The 16,371-nt window shown below is 44.2% G+C and overlaps 1 protein-coding gene across 1 annotated transcript; it reads right to left on the bottom strand.

The window, feature by feature from the left end:
• Window positions 1–1,787: 1,787 nt before the first annotated feature.
• LOC122190995 (protein Wnt-9b-like) lies at window positions 1,788–12,529 on the bottom strand. Its single transcript, XM_042891193.1, has 4 exons — window positions 12,519–12,529; window positions 7,317–7,573; window positions 3,041–3,306; window positions 1,788–2,264 (listed from the first exon to the last, which is right to left on the bottom strand). The coding sequence occupies exons 2-4, from the start codon at window positions 7,390–7,392 to the stop codon at window positions 1,788–1,790; spliced, it is 819 nt and encodes a 272-aa protein (XP_042747127.1). The 5' UTR covers window positions 7,393–7,573; window positions 12,519–12,529.
• Between the last annotated feature and the right edge of the window lie 3,842 nt (window positions 12,530–16,371).

The following is a 16,371-nucleotide window of genomic DNA, read 5'->3' as shown; positions in this document are numbered from 1 at the left end:
GCATCTTATCTGCCTTCAAGTTATGAGATCTGGGTGTGGAGAATGGATTGTGCAGTTGGCCAACGGGCATCTGGGAAACTTCAGTAAGGCAAGAAGACAGAATGGTGTGTTCTCCCCTTGCTTCCCAAAGAATGATATCCCTAAGAATGCTTCCAGCCTCCACCCACCAAGTCCCAGACACTGTTTAAATGAGAATGTTCCCTGCAGTGACGTGGGATCCAGTGACATGGTACTGCCATTCTCTCAGCTGCTTACAAGCGGGGCAGGCTGGAATCAGTGCAGATCAAAGTCAGTTCCTTTGTTCCTTCACCTATTATTCCCGTTCCTAATAATTTAGCTCACTGGTATGCTTGTTCATTGAGAACATTGAGACTCGTGGGAAGTTTTCAACTCCAACAGGATTAAGAGTAACATGTAAATAATGGTCTGCTCAATATTAATTTCTGGGATATTTAAAAAGGCCAATTAACCCAATTTGCAGCATTATGTCTGTCATAAGCACTTTAATTCAGTTCAAGCCAACTTAAGCCAGAAAAAAAGGGATGAAAAGGAATAGGTCCATTAAGAGACCTGTTGATAGCCAATAGGAAGGTGTTAATGGCTTCTACGGAGCCAGTTAGAGGCTCGATCTGCTCTGAGTCAGCCCTCTCCCATCCTTTTATAAAGCAGAAAGTGAGAATAGTCATAACAGCCAGAGAGCAACAAGGTGAAGTGAGTACACGCTCATCACTGCAACGTCACTGTTCAAAGCACGGGTAAATGATCGTGTCCAGCTCCAGTCTGTGGTTCCCTGGTTCTCTGGTCCATGCTCTTCCCCTAGGTCACCTTCTCTCATGAAAATCCCTGCACTGGCCAGATATATCTGACTTCCTGTTGTCATTCATGACTTGCAAATTCTTAAGACACCCCAGTTACTGTGAAAATCTTGTGTATCATTTGCACAGCGCAGGATTGCACATTGGGTGCAAGGGCAAAGAGCAGTACACATAAGACAAAAGAGGCTTTCTGACTGGGAAAAAAAATAAAATAAAAAAATAGATGCATAATTAGCACCGTCACCCTGGATCCACCACCACAACACAACCCCTTGCAAGGCTGCATGTTGCAAAAGATCACTGCTAACAGAGGCAATTCCAGGTTTTCTGTGTTCATCAAAGTTCAACCATGATTACAATGTGCTTGGAGGCCAATGACCGAAGCGTAGACCTGGGAGATGATGGACATGAGCTCCATTTGTTTGCAAAGTGGCATTCTGAGGAAGAACACTTGCCTCAAAATGACGCTACTCAACAGAGGGTTCAAAGCAGAAAAGATTCAAACAGCTTCTGGAGAACAGTAATTAAGATCCTCTGCTGCCAGAATCATTAGCCTTGGTGCATCAGCATGCATTCTCTGGTTAGTTGCCCCTCCAGTCCTTCTCTTCTCTCCTCCTGGCAACAGGGTAAAAGCCCTTGGTATTTTGATGTCACCACCCCAACGCATTTCCATAAGTGCAAGTGAGGGATGGCAGAGGGGAATATTCCTGCATGTGGTTACAAGCTCAAGAGAGTTTGACTGCCTCAGTGTTCTTACTGTCCCCATATCACTTCCACTCTCTCCTTCCTGATGTGTTACCTGGCAAACCTCTGCATTTCATACTCTGTCCCCAGATTGGGGGATCTCAGCACTGAGATAACAGGACATTTTTGGTGCTTGTCTTCTCCCTTACACCACCTTTGAGAATCACATCCCACTCTCTATACTGCTTTCTTGTACTATAGGATTTGCCTTAACCCTCCAGCACTGATTTACTGCTTGCAACTGTAGACCACTTCTTCCTGCATGCACTGTTGGCACTCAACATAGCAGCACCACTGCACCTGACAGTGGCAAGAAAAGGTAACGAGGCGGCTCTGGGTGTTGTAGCCTCGTCCACAACACATGCTGTCACAGTTGCCCTCCCGAGAGCACGTTCTCCCAGCAGTTCCCAGGGAGTATTTGCTGGGACGGCAGAAACTGGGCGAATCCTCCACATACACCAAGTCGGTGGCGCGGGGCAAAGCATGGTGCTTGGTGGAATGGCTGTGTCTCTGCGGGCTGGCCAGCTCTGAGTGTCCCACAGCATCATTGGTGGTGCTGAAGACCTTGACAGCATCATCGTAGCGCAGCTTCAGCAGTCGTCCAACCTCATGGAAGGGTGAAAGCTGCTTCCAACAAGTCCGGACGGCACACGAACCGGAGACGCCGTGGCACTTGCATGTGGTTTTCAGTCCATTTTTGACAGCCTGATGAGGAAGAGAAGTGGTATCAATACCTGCCAGGAGCATGAGCCTTGTTTTGGATAGAGAGATCGCCTCAGGTGCAGACAGGCTGTAAGTACTTTGACATGGTCTAAAGCAGTCACAGACATGGGTGGATGGTTGGACTTATTGGTCTTTCCAACCTTTATAATTCTATGATTCTGCTTTGGATTTATTGGTGTTATTCCTATTTTATGCAGGGAAATCTAAAAAAAACACAAAGGAATGACTACAGAGTTCACCAAAGAGCGGCAGCTTGAATGCCTGAATATTGAGGCTAGTCAAATTCTCACTAAGCAGATGTGTGCAATAGCAGCAGTAGTCAACTGTGAAACTGTATCTCCAGCATTATCAATTCCCCTTCTTAGTGTAATCAAATCAAGACAGTGCTCTAATCAAATAAGTAATTGGTCTCAATAGATGGAAAACAGTGTTAAGTCAGTAGAGTGTAACATAAAGGTCAAAATGCTCGATCTAATGGTCTCCCTAACTCAAAAATGTGGCACAACCATATCCATAGCAAATCATACAGATGTTCCAAATTACCAGATGGATCACAGGTGATCTCAAGAGTGCCAGCCCTTGCTGCTCTCCTAATCCAAACACGCAACTCATGTCAGAGTGTAGGAGACTCTCAGTAGCACAAGGTCCAAAACACACGGGTAAACCAGTCTTGGTTCTCAATTGGAGCAGTGAATATTCAACCTCAGATGATGGGTTGGAAGACTTGCACTGAGCCCTAACTTTCTTCTACATCTCACCTTGATGCCCACATTGGTGTTGTGGATGTCCACCTTGGCCCGCAGATCTTTGCCAATCCTCTTCTGACCCAAGAACTTTTTCAGGAACTTGGTGCTGTATTTGAGGTTGTCCCCACACACACCCCATTGCCAGGCTTTGCGGTTCTCCAGGTCTGGGGAATCATCACAGGTGCAGCGCTCCATGCGACCCGCGCTGCACGCTCTGGCCAAGGAGTGGGTGAGAGCTGCAGAAGACACTGCATATAGGAAGGCTGTTTCCTTAAAACCTGCACAAGAGAAGGATTAGGAGAGGATAGGAGCAAGGAAGGCAAAGTAAGGTGTTTGTCCACATCACTGACAGACAGTCCTGGGAACATGAGGAACTACGAAAAGTCATGGAACTCTGTTTGACCACAACCTCACCGCAGAGCTGATAGGTGTGAATCGAGGCAGTCACTGAAACCATGTTGTGATTTAAAATTAGGAACCGTTTAGTAGAGACTGGAAAAAGACTTTATAAATATTTTAAGAAATTGACCCACTTATATCAAAATTGGGACATGGTAATAATATTTTGTATCAAAAGATCACACGTGGTTTGATTGGGAAAGGCTTCATGTTGGAAAAACTTCCTGGGCAAGGACAGATTCTGTAGATTTTATGACTTTGTGAAGTATCTCCCCCTGTAACTGTCGTGGTGCTTTCTGAAGACATCCTGCTTTTGAAACCAGGCAAAATTTTGGTTTAGGAAAAATACATCTGTACATGTCGTGGAGGGAAACATACATTACACACTGGAAAATTCCAATTTTCCTTCTGCAAAAGAAGAAATAAATCTTTTTCCCTAAAAATGAAAGAGAGAACCACAGAGATCTGGTCCAGCCTTGTAGTTATTCCTGCTTTGAGCAGTGGTTGGAAAGGACATATGGAATCCATCTAGTCCAGCCTCAAATCCTTCCACCAATCTATTCATCTAGCAGGGGAGCTGAACTCCCTGATCTCCAAAGATCCCTTCCAGTCACTGTGATTCCAAGATTCTTTTCTCTCAAAGAGTTCTCATCCAGTTCTAATAACAGATCTGACCACTGACAGCTGAGATCCAGCTGAGGCCACCATAAAAGTGATAACAGAAGTGGACAAATAACTCATCAACAAGAAGGAGGAAAAAATTACTAATTGAACAGAGGTTGTGTCTGCAACTTCAAGGCAAACTTCATATGCAATTGTTGGAATTCCAAAATTTTACATGAAATATCTAGCAGTAGTCTGGATATGGATGAGAGAGACAAGAAAATGTTGAGGAAGTCAGTGAGGTCAATCAGTAACCTTCTTCCTGTCTCTCCATTTTAGTTATTCAGGAGAAATGACTACCAGCTAGACCTTCTGGCTAACGCTCTATATCATACTAAAAGAATAATTAAAAAATGTCTCCACATCCATTTAAAGTTTTGGAAAAACATGTGGGACGCAGTCAGTGCAGATGATGAACACCAACATGACCCACACACGTGAGATCCTAAATTTGACAAAAAATTTCAGCAGCAGATCCCCAAATCCTTACCAGATTCCGTGTATCCTATCTGGCTACGTGCATTTCAGAAACGCTTTCCCATACCATATAAAGCTAGCAGTACCACTCAGCCCCACACACTGCTAAATCTGACTTTGTGGAACACCACACGGCTTCTGCTATTTCTGACTGGTGATAGTTTGGTTCCTTCTGTGGCATTCCACGTAACTGCTGGCCAGATATCAACCCACTTGAAATCAGAGACCATTGCTTGTGGTCAGACCATTGCAGACAGCAAGATAACGAGCATACTTCCAAATCACGTCCTTCCTCTCCTCCCTCCTATCTCTTTTTATGGCAGAGGTTCAGTGTCCAAATTGTCCAACTCTTGCCTGAAAACTGTACAGTGATTCCCCCTGGACCATCATTTCTCTTGAATTATTCCTCTACCTCATCAGCCTGCAACTCCAGGACAACCTTTGCTGTTGGTAAGACACTGTTACGTGGCTTGGTGTGCTTTAGACCACGATGAAAACTATAATAGGAGGAATTGAGCTGTGTGGTGATTCTGTCAAAGGAAAAAATGCTTGAGGTCAAAGATTTTTCAGTGTTACAGTAAAGACAGTACAAGCATAACTAGTGATAGGATGAGAGGTAAGGGCCTCACCAGGGCTGGTTGAGGTTGGATATTAGGAAATGTCCGCTTAGAAAGAGTGGTGATGCTTTGGAACAGGCTGCCCAGGGAGGTGTGGGGCTCATCGTCCCTGGAGGTGCTCAAGGAAAGGGCAGATGTAGTACTTAGAAAAATGGTTTAGAGGGCAGTACTGGTGGTGGGTGGATGGTTGGACTGGGTGATCTTAGAGGTCTTTTCCAACCTTAATGATTCTGTGATTCATTTCAGAGCAAGTGGAAGTGACGTCTCTCTGCCCTATAAACACAGACTGTAGAGCAGAGAGATGCTGAGCAGTAGAAAGATTTAGAAAGGAAAGACTTCTCAAATTCTGTAGCCCAGCCTCTTGCCTGAAGCAGAGTAACTGCAGTGTCAGGTCAAGTTCCTCAGGGTTCTGAGTTCTGAAAATCTCCAAGGATGGAAATCGTGCAACTTCTCCATGCTGCACCATTTCCAGCTTCCTATAACATCACTGAAAACAGTGGTGGAAAATCGATTACCCTGGCCAACATGAAGCAAAAGAAATGGATTGAAGGAAGGGGCTGTCAGTGTAAACCAACAAGTGAGGCAGAAAATGAAAATAAAGCTGACAGTGCAAAAAATAAAAATAAAAACAGGAAGTCCTCAGTGTATGTACTTTTTTGTTGTTGTTACTAAAAATATGGAATTACAGAAAATAAGAAACGAAAGAACTGTTATTGTCTGAGTGATGATTTCCAAACAGCAACACAGTTCTGAATTTGTGAGAAACAGATCAAAAATGGCAGCTGAAAATGTTTGTCTTTATGTAGGAAATTAACCTGTTTGCAAGTTAAAGGAAAAATGAGAGCTAATAACTGCTTTCATCCAACTGTCCTCTTACACAGGGGATACACGTAGCATACTTTGCTGTATTAAATCATCATTTTATCCTTAAGATGGTGTAATAAAAGTATTCAAAAGCTTATCCCCATCTGCCAAAACAGGTTTTAAATTACAGGTGATATTTTATTTTGTCAATCTGGAGTCCGTGGAAATGTTGGGGCATGCCATCAACAGATAATTAAGTGTTTCCCAGCTATTTGAAGATGAGGATTATTCAATTGTCATTTTCAAGTTCTTTCAGGCTGATGAAGGCAGACATGCCAGAAAGTCACTCAGAATGATCGTGGACATTCATGGGCTAAAAATTCATTGTGTAGCCTTGCAAGAAGGTAAATCTGGTCTTGTTTGTGCTGAAGCTGAGTACAATTTTAATTTAATATTTAATTTAGTAACATTTGATAATGTTATAATGGTTCAACTTCAACGCCAATTAAATTTTAATTTAATTCAAGTTAATGCTGGCTTTTTAGCTGCTGTTATGCTCACTTACCTCAAGCTCATCACTTAGAGGATGTTTTCTTCCTCTAAAGCCTTTGTCAAACAGAAGCCAATGACCCTTCTGTCCACTACAGCTGAACATTTATGGAAACTCCAAATATATGAGAAAATGTCTTTGGAGATATTTGTAAATATGCAATGAAATGCATTAAAGCTAAATAGCTTATTTAAATGGTTAATTAGGATTAAATGCTGCATCAGAGATCAGCTGAGCTTTGCATGTGAAAAGATACAAAGAGCTGAAATAAAGACTTGTCCTAAAATGTCACTGATCTTCTAAGCATCATCCTTGATTGCTGGCCAAGAAAGATGGCCAGCATAGGGAAGTCTTGGCCAAAAATCCATAAGCCAACGGTGTGAACTTCTATTTTTCAAACCATGACAAACCACACAGGAAAGATGAGGATAAGACACTGGAGGATAGGAGGCCAAATGCCACTCTTATTCCTAGCTCCCATTCCTAAGCAAAGCAGATGATCTTAGTGGGCAATGTTGGTGGTAGGTGCATGGTTGGGCTGGATGATCTTAGAGGTCTTTTCAAATGCTAATGGTTCTAAGAGTGGGCACAGTGGGGTGGGATGATGGTTGGACCTTAGAGGTCCTAAAAACAACCTTAACAGTTCTATGATTCCACGATTCTATGATCTCTGCACTCTCTGATGACCTCCCTGTGTCCCTCACTGACAGCGAGATGTATATTCCAGGTGATCCAGCACCAAGGGAGATTGATACTTCAAACAAAGACTACCTTGTACCTCGCTTCAGCAGACTGGTCCGTCCCTCCAGGCTGCAGTTCCAGCGCTCACTGCGAAACTGGAACTGGCACTCCATGATCCCAAGGCGGATGGCATCGCGCAACGTCTCCGCCAAGCCGGGCTCCCTCCGACACAACCTCTTCTGCTTGCGGGACAGTTTGAGCAAGTCACACTGCTTCACGTGAGCCTTCCCCTGGGCAGAGTTTGTAGAGGTTCCTAGGGAGGGGAAGTGGGTCAGGGCTTCTTTTCCAGTCAGGCTGAAAGAAAGCAGGAATACTGTGAGTCATGGAAAAGAAACACCTTTCCAGAGCTTTTGGCAGAAAGGAAAGAGTGGCCAACTGAAATGTATTACACTTGGCTGATAAGCAGATTTGTTAAACAGTAAAGTGGGGTTCCACTCCGTATCAGAGAAAAGCAGAGATTTACATCTGAAAATATCTAAAGAGCTAAAACAAATAGTTGTGCTTCAAAACGGCCCTTGAAAGCACTAACTCCCACAAGCACACTCCGTGTGCTTACAGAATCATAGCATCAAAGAATGGTAGAATCATAGAACTTTTCAACCACAGAATCATATGATCATGGAACAACCAAATTGTTGGATCACAGAACCGTAGAATCATAGAATCACCAAACCATTGGATCATAGGACCATAGAATCATGGAATCAATGAAACAGAGAACCATAGAACCATAGAACATCAAATAATTCAATCCTAGAACCATTGAACAATAGAACTGTAGGTCATAGAATCATAGGTTGGCCTGGATTGGAATAGACATTCTAGACCATGCTCCATATATTACATATGATTTAGCTGAAATATGTCACTGATTTTGAGAAAAAATATTTCACTTTCCATAGCAAGATGGTATTTTTATTGGAAATTTCATTTCTTTTAGCATCTCCAGGATGTTTGAAAACATTGTTTTACGTCAGTGCAAGATTTTAAGGCTACAGACAAACTGGGAAGAGTCACACATTTGCACATTAATCTGGAGTGCCACTCCTGATCACCAGAGGATGTTATCTGCCAGTTCACAAGCAAAGACTTTTAACCCATGGAAAGGATCCAACTGAAGGCCTTCATAGCTCCACAACAGACAGACATTTCTAACACTATGGTCTCAACTGTTAAAGCAAGACCAAACTCTTGTGGATAACATAACTTTCACTACAGAGGATGTAAATCAAGTACCACAGCTTCTATTTTAGTTTTCCATGTACTCTGTAAACATCTCTTCCTGGGCTCATTGTCTACATCTCTCTGTTTTCAATCCAGTCCACCTAGACATGGTATAAAAAGGACAGTTGCAATGCTGAACCTATTGCTTAAATTGATTTTCAAAGTTTTATAGCACATGCCTACACCAAACAGGAGAGAACAGAAACAGGCAAGTTTGTAGAGACTATGAAGAAGTGTCTTGATGTGAATACCTTGACATTTGGTGAATTATAAAAGTTGGAAAATATTGTGAGGCTATATGAACCTTTGGCTTGACAAAGGACAGCTATTCCCACAGTCACAGACAAAGATTATCTCAAAGATACCCTATGACCTGCCAGTGAGGTTTGGAAGAAGTTGATACTGCCATTCTCCAGATCCTGAAGGATGTTAAATGTTAATATTTGTGAAAAACTCAAAGAGAATAATGAGAGGCACCAACAAAATGGCCTTTCAAGGCGTTAATTTCATTTTCAAAGCAATCTGAATGGTGCACACCAGCTGCACCGTGGCACCACTGTACTGGATTTGGCTTGGACGCAGCAGCTCATATGGTGATGTGGTGATTTGTGATGAAATTGATAACACACAAATGTTTTAGTTTTTGCTGACCTGTGCTTGAATGGAATCAAGGTCTCTTCCGTTCTCACTAGTGAGACAGAGCTTCATTCCATCGGATTGGTGCACACATGCAACTTTCAAAACTAATCTCACATAACTTTCAGTTTAGGGAAGAGGGCAGAGAAACTGGAGTTTCCCAAGGTCACACAGTTGACACTGCAGTTGGGCAAACTGCACGTCACTTTTTGGTGATTTAGAGTTTATTATCTATAGATCATACACCAAAAAAATAAAATCTTTGAATTAATGCACACCTGTTAGCAATCTGGAAAAAACAGTAAGGATCTCAAACTTTTATTTCTCTCTACTTTTCTGTCTAAGCACTTTGCTAAATTCATCGTTTTCCTTTAATCTCCTTCCAGCCACATTCCAGCTGCTTAAGAGACTTTTAATGAGAGCCTGTTCCTGTGCAATGCCTAATGTCCCCTGGATCTGAAAGGTCTTAAAAACCTTAAAAATATGCCTTTCCTCTCTCTCCCAAGAAAGGAGAGAAATCAAAGGGAGCCACAACTGTACTCCATATCTGATTTCACCAGCCTTTCATGTTGCACAGAAATACACACACCCCATAGATTGCTGCAACAAGCATTCAGGCAAGGCAAAGAGAATATTGAAAGATGACAGATCAAATCAAGGCCACTAAGGTGTACTGAGGGTCCTCAGCTCTCCTCTCTTCCTGGCAGCTCAGTGGAACAGAGCTTGCAACTTTTCAGAAGCAACACAAGCTCCATGTAGCTCTTGATTCTGGGGCTGTCCAACCCAAACCAGCAGCCACATCCATCACTACACCGGAATTCTGATTTTCAGTCTGACTCTGGGATGGCCTCACCATAGGACACTCAGCTCTGAGCAAGAGGACTTCATAGACAATACAGCACTCTGAGATAGTGCCTCAAGAGAAGCAAGAAATCAAGTTCAGAAAGCCCCCATGAAAAGCCCTAACATCTACTGAGGTTGCTCCAAAAGTAATGCTTCCTACTTACTTCCATGTAACAGATACAAAGATCATTGAGGGTGACGGAGCACTGGAACAGGCTGCCCAGGGAGGTGGTGGAGTCTCCTGCTCTGGAGATGTTCAAGACCTGCCTGGATGCCTACCTGTGCGACCTACTGTAGGGAACTGCTTTGGCAGGGGGTTGGACTCGATGATCTCTGGAGGTCCCTTCCAACCCCTACAATTCTGTGACTCTGTGATTCTGTGATTCTGTGATCATTTAGTAAAGCAAATTCCCAGCTGCAAAGCAGTATTTTTTTAATGAATGTCAGTGCTGCCATTTTTTCCTCATGGAGGAATTCAATTCCACACCTTTGCTTCATACACACTTCCTTGTAGGGTACCATTTGTTCAGACTTCTCCTCTTCTGCCATCCCTCACATGGCAACAAAATGTAATGAAATACCAGTGGAAGTCTCAACCTTTACTGCTGTGCCACCAGCACCCACCTCTGACGTCGTGGGCCAACATCATAAAATAGGAGGCATTACTTTCAGAGCAGCCCTCTGAAATTGCATCTGCAAGCCCCCCAGCCTCTCTACAGTGTCAGACACTGAGAGCTGAGTTAAGAGGAGCTGCAAAATAAGACAACACATAATGGGAGATTCTGGGCAGCCTGGCACCTCCGTACCGACCGCAGGTCTTTCAGGTCGAGTTATGAAGATTCCAGTGGATCTGAGACATGCTGCAGCCCAGAAAAGACTTCCATCACTTTTGTTGCTCTGCTGACCCAGCAACATCCTACCCGAGCTGGATCTCTTCTGAATTCTGCCTTTAGTTCTAGGACAGCTGCTGCCCGACAGGTGATCTGCATCTTTCCCTGGAGCCTTCTTTTGATGGATTACTCTACAGTTGCCTTACTTTTGTCCTGATAGAGCAAAATTTCCTATTTTCTTCACTGCTACCAACTCACAAAAGGACTCAGGTCCTGTTCTCCATGGACAGGCGCCCAAAGGCTTCCTTCACTTCACATTACATCTTCACAAGGTTTTCCTCAATTAATGTTTGGAAGACAAGGATTTGGCTCATGTCATTATGTCTCTAATACTCTGCAAAGTTAACCCTGAACCAGGGTCTAAGAATCCCTCCAATTCAGTACTAGTTTGGACAAGAGATATTCCTTTCCCAGGCTGTCACACAGATACTCACACCAGGTCTTCCAAGATGTTCAAGTTCCCCCTTTAACTACTGACTTTGTATTTGAAAATACCCACATATCTCATAATTAACCATCATTAACACAAGTGAGTTCATGGATTTAACTTTCTTTTTTCTATTCTTTTTTTTTTTTTTTTTTTTTTTTTTAAATTTAAAATAAAATGAAAAGGTGAAAACGTGCCAGACACTTGTTCCAAAACACTCAAAAAAAACCCAACCAAACAAAAAAAAACTATTAAAAAATGAAACTCCAGCCTCGGATCCTGAGATATGCATTGTCAAAAGGCAGCACACCCAGCTCTCTGATGACCAAACAGCAGCTCACACCAAACAGACCATTGTCATAGGGTGAAGAATCACTCAGGTTGGTCTATGAAACATATCCAACAGGAGCAATAGGAGCTGCTCTTAGTTATCTGAAAGAGAAACACCAGTATGTTCACTTCCAAAGGCTGCGATCCTGTGCATGTGCCCCTGTAACTGGAAAGCCAGAGCTCCTTTGTGGAGCAACCAAGAAGCACAGTCTTCTGCTCCCAGCAGACTTTCAGATACGAGATAAGCCAAAATACACAGTTAATAAATTTTAAATCAGATGTTCTTAAGTAAGCTTTGAAATAGAAATGAAATAGCAACCACAGTCGTAGGTAAGCAGTGCCACACCTGCAGATGTGTGTGGATTTAGGTAGATGTGCCTCAGGACCAATAGCCTTCACATGCATAAGTTAGCAAAGCATGGAGAGGTTTGGCACTTCAGTGAACCCCTGCAATTCTCTGGGCTGCAGTTTCTTTCTGTGCTCAGGGGCATCCTTCTTCACCAGCCCATACCACCCTGGAGCCCCGCAGTGTTCCCACGACCCTCACATTGGCCCCACGGCTCTCCCTTCTCCCACCTTATTTCCCCCAGGACAGCAGTTTGAAGAAGCATTATATCCAGTAAGGATCCAGAGCTAATTTTAAGACCGGCGCAGAAACAGAGCAGAATTTAAGAAAGTCTCTTCTCGTCCCACTTGCACCCAGCTAAAAGCATCTTCCACCCAGATTCTCTCCAGTTGACTCTCCCCCATCCCCTCCTGGGGGGTCACCGAGCCCCTCTCCCCCACCTCTCCCCAGGAACCCCGCAGTGCCGGCCCCGCAGGTGCGCTCCCCGCGCATCTTCCGCGCATCCCCTCAGCGCTCCCTCCCCGCGATCCCCGCAGCGCTGACCCGAAATAGGCGGCGGCGGGTGGCGGTGGCAGCAGCAGGAGGAGGAAGAGGAGAAGGAGGAGGAGGAGGAGGAAGAGGCGGCAGACGGCAGCTCGCATGGTGCCGGGAGCAGCTCGATGCGCGGCCGCCTGGCGCCGCGGCTCTTTAAGCGGGAGGCGGGGCGGCCCCCTCATGCATCCCGTCCCGTCCCGTCCCGTCCCACACCCCCCGGGCACAGAGTGCAGGACGGCGCCGGGCACCCCCAGCACTCCACGGGGACCCGTCGATCCCTGTGTGATCCGTGGGGCAGGGAGACCTCGGACAGCTGGGTCCCACTTGTGGCCACCGACCCCAAGAAAAATCACAGAATCATAGAATGGTTGGGTTGGAAGGGACCTTACTGATCGTAGAACTGTGGAATGAGGGTGGGGTTGGATTGGAAGGGATCTTACAAATCACAGAACCGTGGGATTCACAGCACAGTTAAGTTGGAGGGGCCTCAAGAATCACCAAGCTCCAACCCCCCGCTCCATCCCACCAGTTAAGGCTGCTGCATCCAACTTGGCCTTGAACATCTCCTGGGATGGGGCATCTACAGCTTTTAATGGGCTCCATACGCCCAGTGCCCACAAAGCATGGCAGGGTGTTGGTTGTCTCCATAGTGGGTTTGAGGATGCGTGGCAGTGCCGTGCGTAACAGCACTGGATGCAGAAGGACCATCCTGTTTCCAAGCCTTACAGCTGACTTGGCAAACTGATGTAGAAAGAAAAGACAGAGAGGAAACAACTGTGTCCAGGCACCCAGTCTTCACCCTGCACACATTTGGTCTCACTGCCAAGAGCACCAGTGTCCACAGATATGGATTCCATCATTCATGGACCATACTACCATAAACATGTCTAACCAATCATGCATTGCGTGGACTTCCCAGAGAAATGCTGGTGCAAAGGATACTTTATAGGTCTCTAGACCAAGCTCCTGTCCCAAACCAGGTTGTTATCAAATTTGGATAAGGATGGCTATAATTTTGTCCAGAAAACTCATGAAGATGGAGATTTTGAAAGTCCTCTGTGCACTTGCTTAGGGCTACACAACCCTCTTGAGGAAGGATTGTTTAATGCCCGTCTCATCCTCCCAGTCATAGAATCATAGAATCATTAAGGTTGAAAAAGCCCAACTCCAATCCATACCCACCGTGCCCACTGACTGTGTGCCTCAGCTCCACATCTCCATGGTTCCTGAACACCTCCAGGGATGGTAACTCCCAAGTGCAATTACACACTCACGGAAGAGTGCACCAAGAAATTTCCAGAACCCAACAGACACCACTGAGACCTACATTAGCAAGGTGCAACCCATGTTTCAGGGACTGTGAAAATGATACAAACAACCCAACTGCCTTCACCTCATACAAAGCTCCCAACACCTCCTCTGTATTCCTAGGACACGAGAGATTTGCCTTTGAACCTGCTGTGCTGCAATCTTAATCTTGTAGCCCAAATATTTGGTATTGTCTGCCCCTCTCTAAATGCAACACAGAGACTCACTGATTTAGGGATGTCTGTAAGAGAACATTGTCTGGTGCCACTTTTCACCAAACTGCATTTTCTGGTGCTATTTTTTGCCAAATTGTATTAAATTGTATAGTTATTACTGGGGTAGAGAGTAGGTATTTTTGATAGTCCTTTCATTTATTGACTCACTTCTTGCTATTAAATACTTAGGCATCAAGGAAGCCTAAGTATTTATTAGTATTAGTAGGATATTAGTATTTGCTGAGAGCACATTGGAGAATGGAATTTGGCATTTTTCAGGCAAAATCTTCAGTCACTGTGCAGAGATATCCCCAGACACACACCAGCAGACCACAGTCAGGAAGAAAGTAGATATCTGAATCAAAATCTGACTTTGGAAATAAAAGGAGAATGCCAGGTCATGATGAGCTTTCAATGTCTGAGGCAAAGAGGGCTTCAGGGCAGCCTCTGATAGCCTGCAGTCCTCCTGAGCTGGGAGTTTCTCTCCGAACTTGGATACTTTCAAGCAGAAGAATCCCAGCTTTTGGAATCCAGGTCTGCCCTGTCCAAGGCCTTTGGACAGCTCCCCAGACGTGCTACAAGGCCTTGTCCAGGGACAAAGGAGTCAGAGATCCTCACAGGACTACGCAACCCTACAGAAAGCTGCTGAGAAAAAATGAAAGGAACCAGAGAGGATTCAGATGAGAGATAGGCAAGCAGTGATGGTGGAGAGGAGACAAACGTGCCTCGAGTCCCTCCTGAGAAGTGTCCCTAAAATGAGGAACAAGTCTTCCCATGGAGTTTGGAGGCCACAACCATGGCCACATTTTCATGTCTTAGAAAGTATCTTTTTATAGTGGGAGAATTAGGGTAGGCAAAAGATAATTTGCCTTCCGGTTGATGTGAAGGTCATAATTTCAAGTGGTATATATCCACCAGGGGAGAAGACAGGGAACATAAGGCAAGTGGAGGGAGCAGCATTATAGTTATGTTACGTTGGAGCTGTGGCCGTAAAACCACAGGTTTGGGTTTGTCATTGAGGAGAGCTGGGCTTGAAGGAGAATGAAGTGAGAACTGTTTACTGAAGCAGAGCAAGTTCTGTTAGGAGCTACTGGGTAGACTTGGAGGAGAACATGGTGGTAGATTTGATCTGCACGGTTTTGAAACAGATTCAAGGCATGATGGCCATATTTCTTCTAAAACAGATTTATTCAACTCAGCCAACTGCTCTTTGCTCAATTCACTGTTTCTTTAAACACTCTGAGCATGTTTCTGCGTTAATACTTACTTAATAGCCACAATTCACATAGCTTTTTACTCCATAACGTTTCAAGGGGCTTTTAATTGATATTCAGCTGCCAGTTGACTTGAATGGATGCACAAGATAGGGGTACGTATTATAAGAGTTTGGACAAATGGAATTTCACGGGATAAATCAGAACCAAAGAAAAATTCTCCCTCAATATCTTTTAGTGCTGGAGTTTGATTTCAAAGGAACTTCTCATCTTCAGACATTGATCACATGTATTGGCAAAGCCATTGTTCACACTTTTTTTTGTGTGGGCTTTACAAAACCCACGCTAATCTTCATCTAAGCTGTAAATTAGTCCATCAAACCCTGCCATGATCAAGAGGTCTTCCAGCTGAAGGATCCCAGCCCTCCTTTAGTAATGGCATTAATCTTAATCATTATCTTTGATTGTCTGCATTTTTCCCAGTGCATGCTCTGATTCACCTCAGTCTCTGCTGTCAGTGGGGAGAACAGGACAGTGTGTATTCTAGATGTGCTCCCTGTCTTGGACTCAGTAATTCTTGGTGTTCTGTTCACCATGATGACCATGCAGCTCATTGCATGATAATATTCTAGGGCCTTACCTCCTTCTATACTTCTTGACTAAGCATTGCTGTATACTTTTACTACCACTCAGCTGATTTATCTGCATGCATCTGGATGGTTGATGCTGTTCCTTAGCTCATGCAAGCAAGAATGGCAAGAAACTGTGAAGTTTTCCTGTAGGCTGTCTGATTTCATGGTGCTTTAAGGCCAGTTCCTGGCACATGCCATCTTCTACTTTCACCTCAAATAGTAATGTGATAGAATGAGGAAAAACTGGGAGAATTACAGCAAGGCTGATCAAAGACAGATAACGACATCTGTAGAAGAAGCTACTGAGTAGACTGGGATTCTCCTGTTTGGGAAAGAGTCAACTGATGGGGATAGCATGTCTTCCTGTGGCTGAGAACGGGTGGCAAGAATTGACAATTTGCTGGATATCAACATAAATTAGCTGTTGGCATTAAAAAAATAAAGTAAAGTAAAGTAAAGTAAAGTAAAGTAAAGTAAAGTAAAGTAAAGTAAA

The sequence above is a fragment of the Lagopus leucura genome, unplaced genomic scaffold (genome assembly GCF_019238085.1).
Source record: "Lagopus leucura isolate 7727_CA_CO unplaced genomic scaffold, USGS_WTPT01 35276-6_obj-0_obj, whole genome shotgun sequence".
In the NCBI taxonomy this organism is placed as follows: domain Eukaryota; kingdom Metazoa; phylum Chordata; class Aves; order Galliformes; family Phasianidae; genus Lagopus; species Lagopus leucura.
This window is presented reverse-complemented; position numbering and strand designations above follow the sequence as displayed.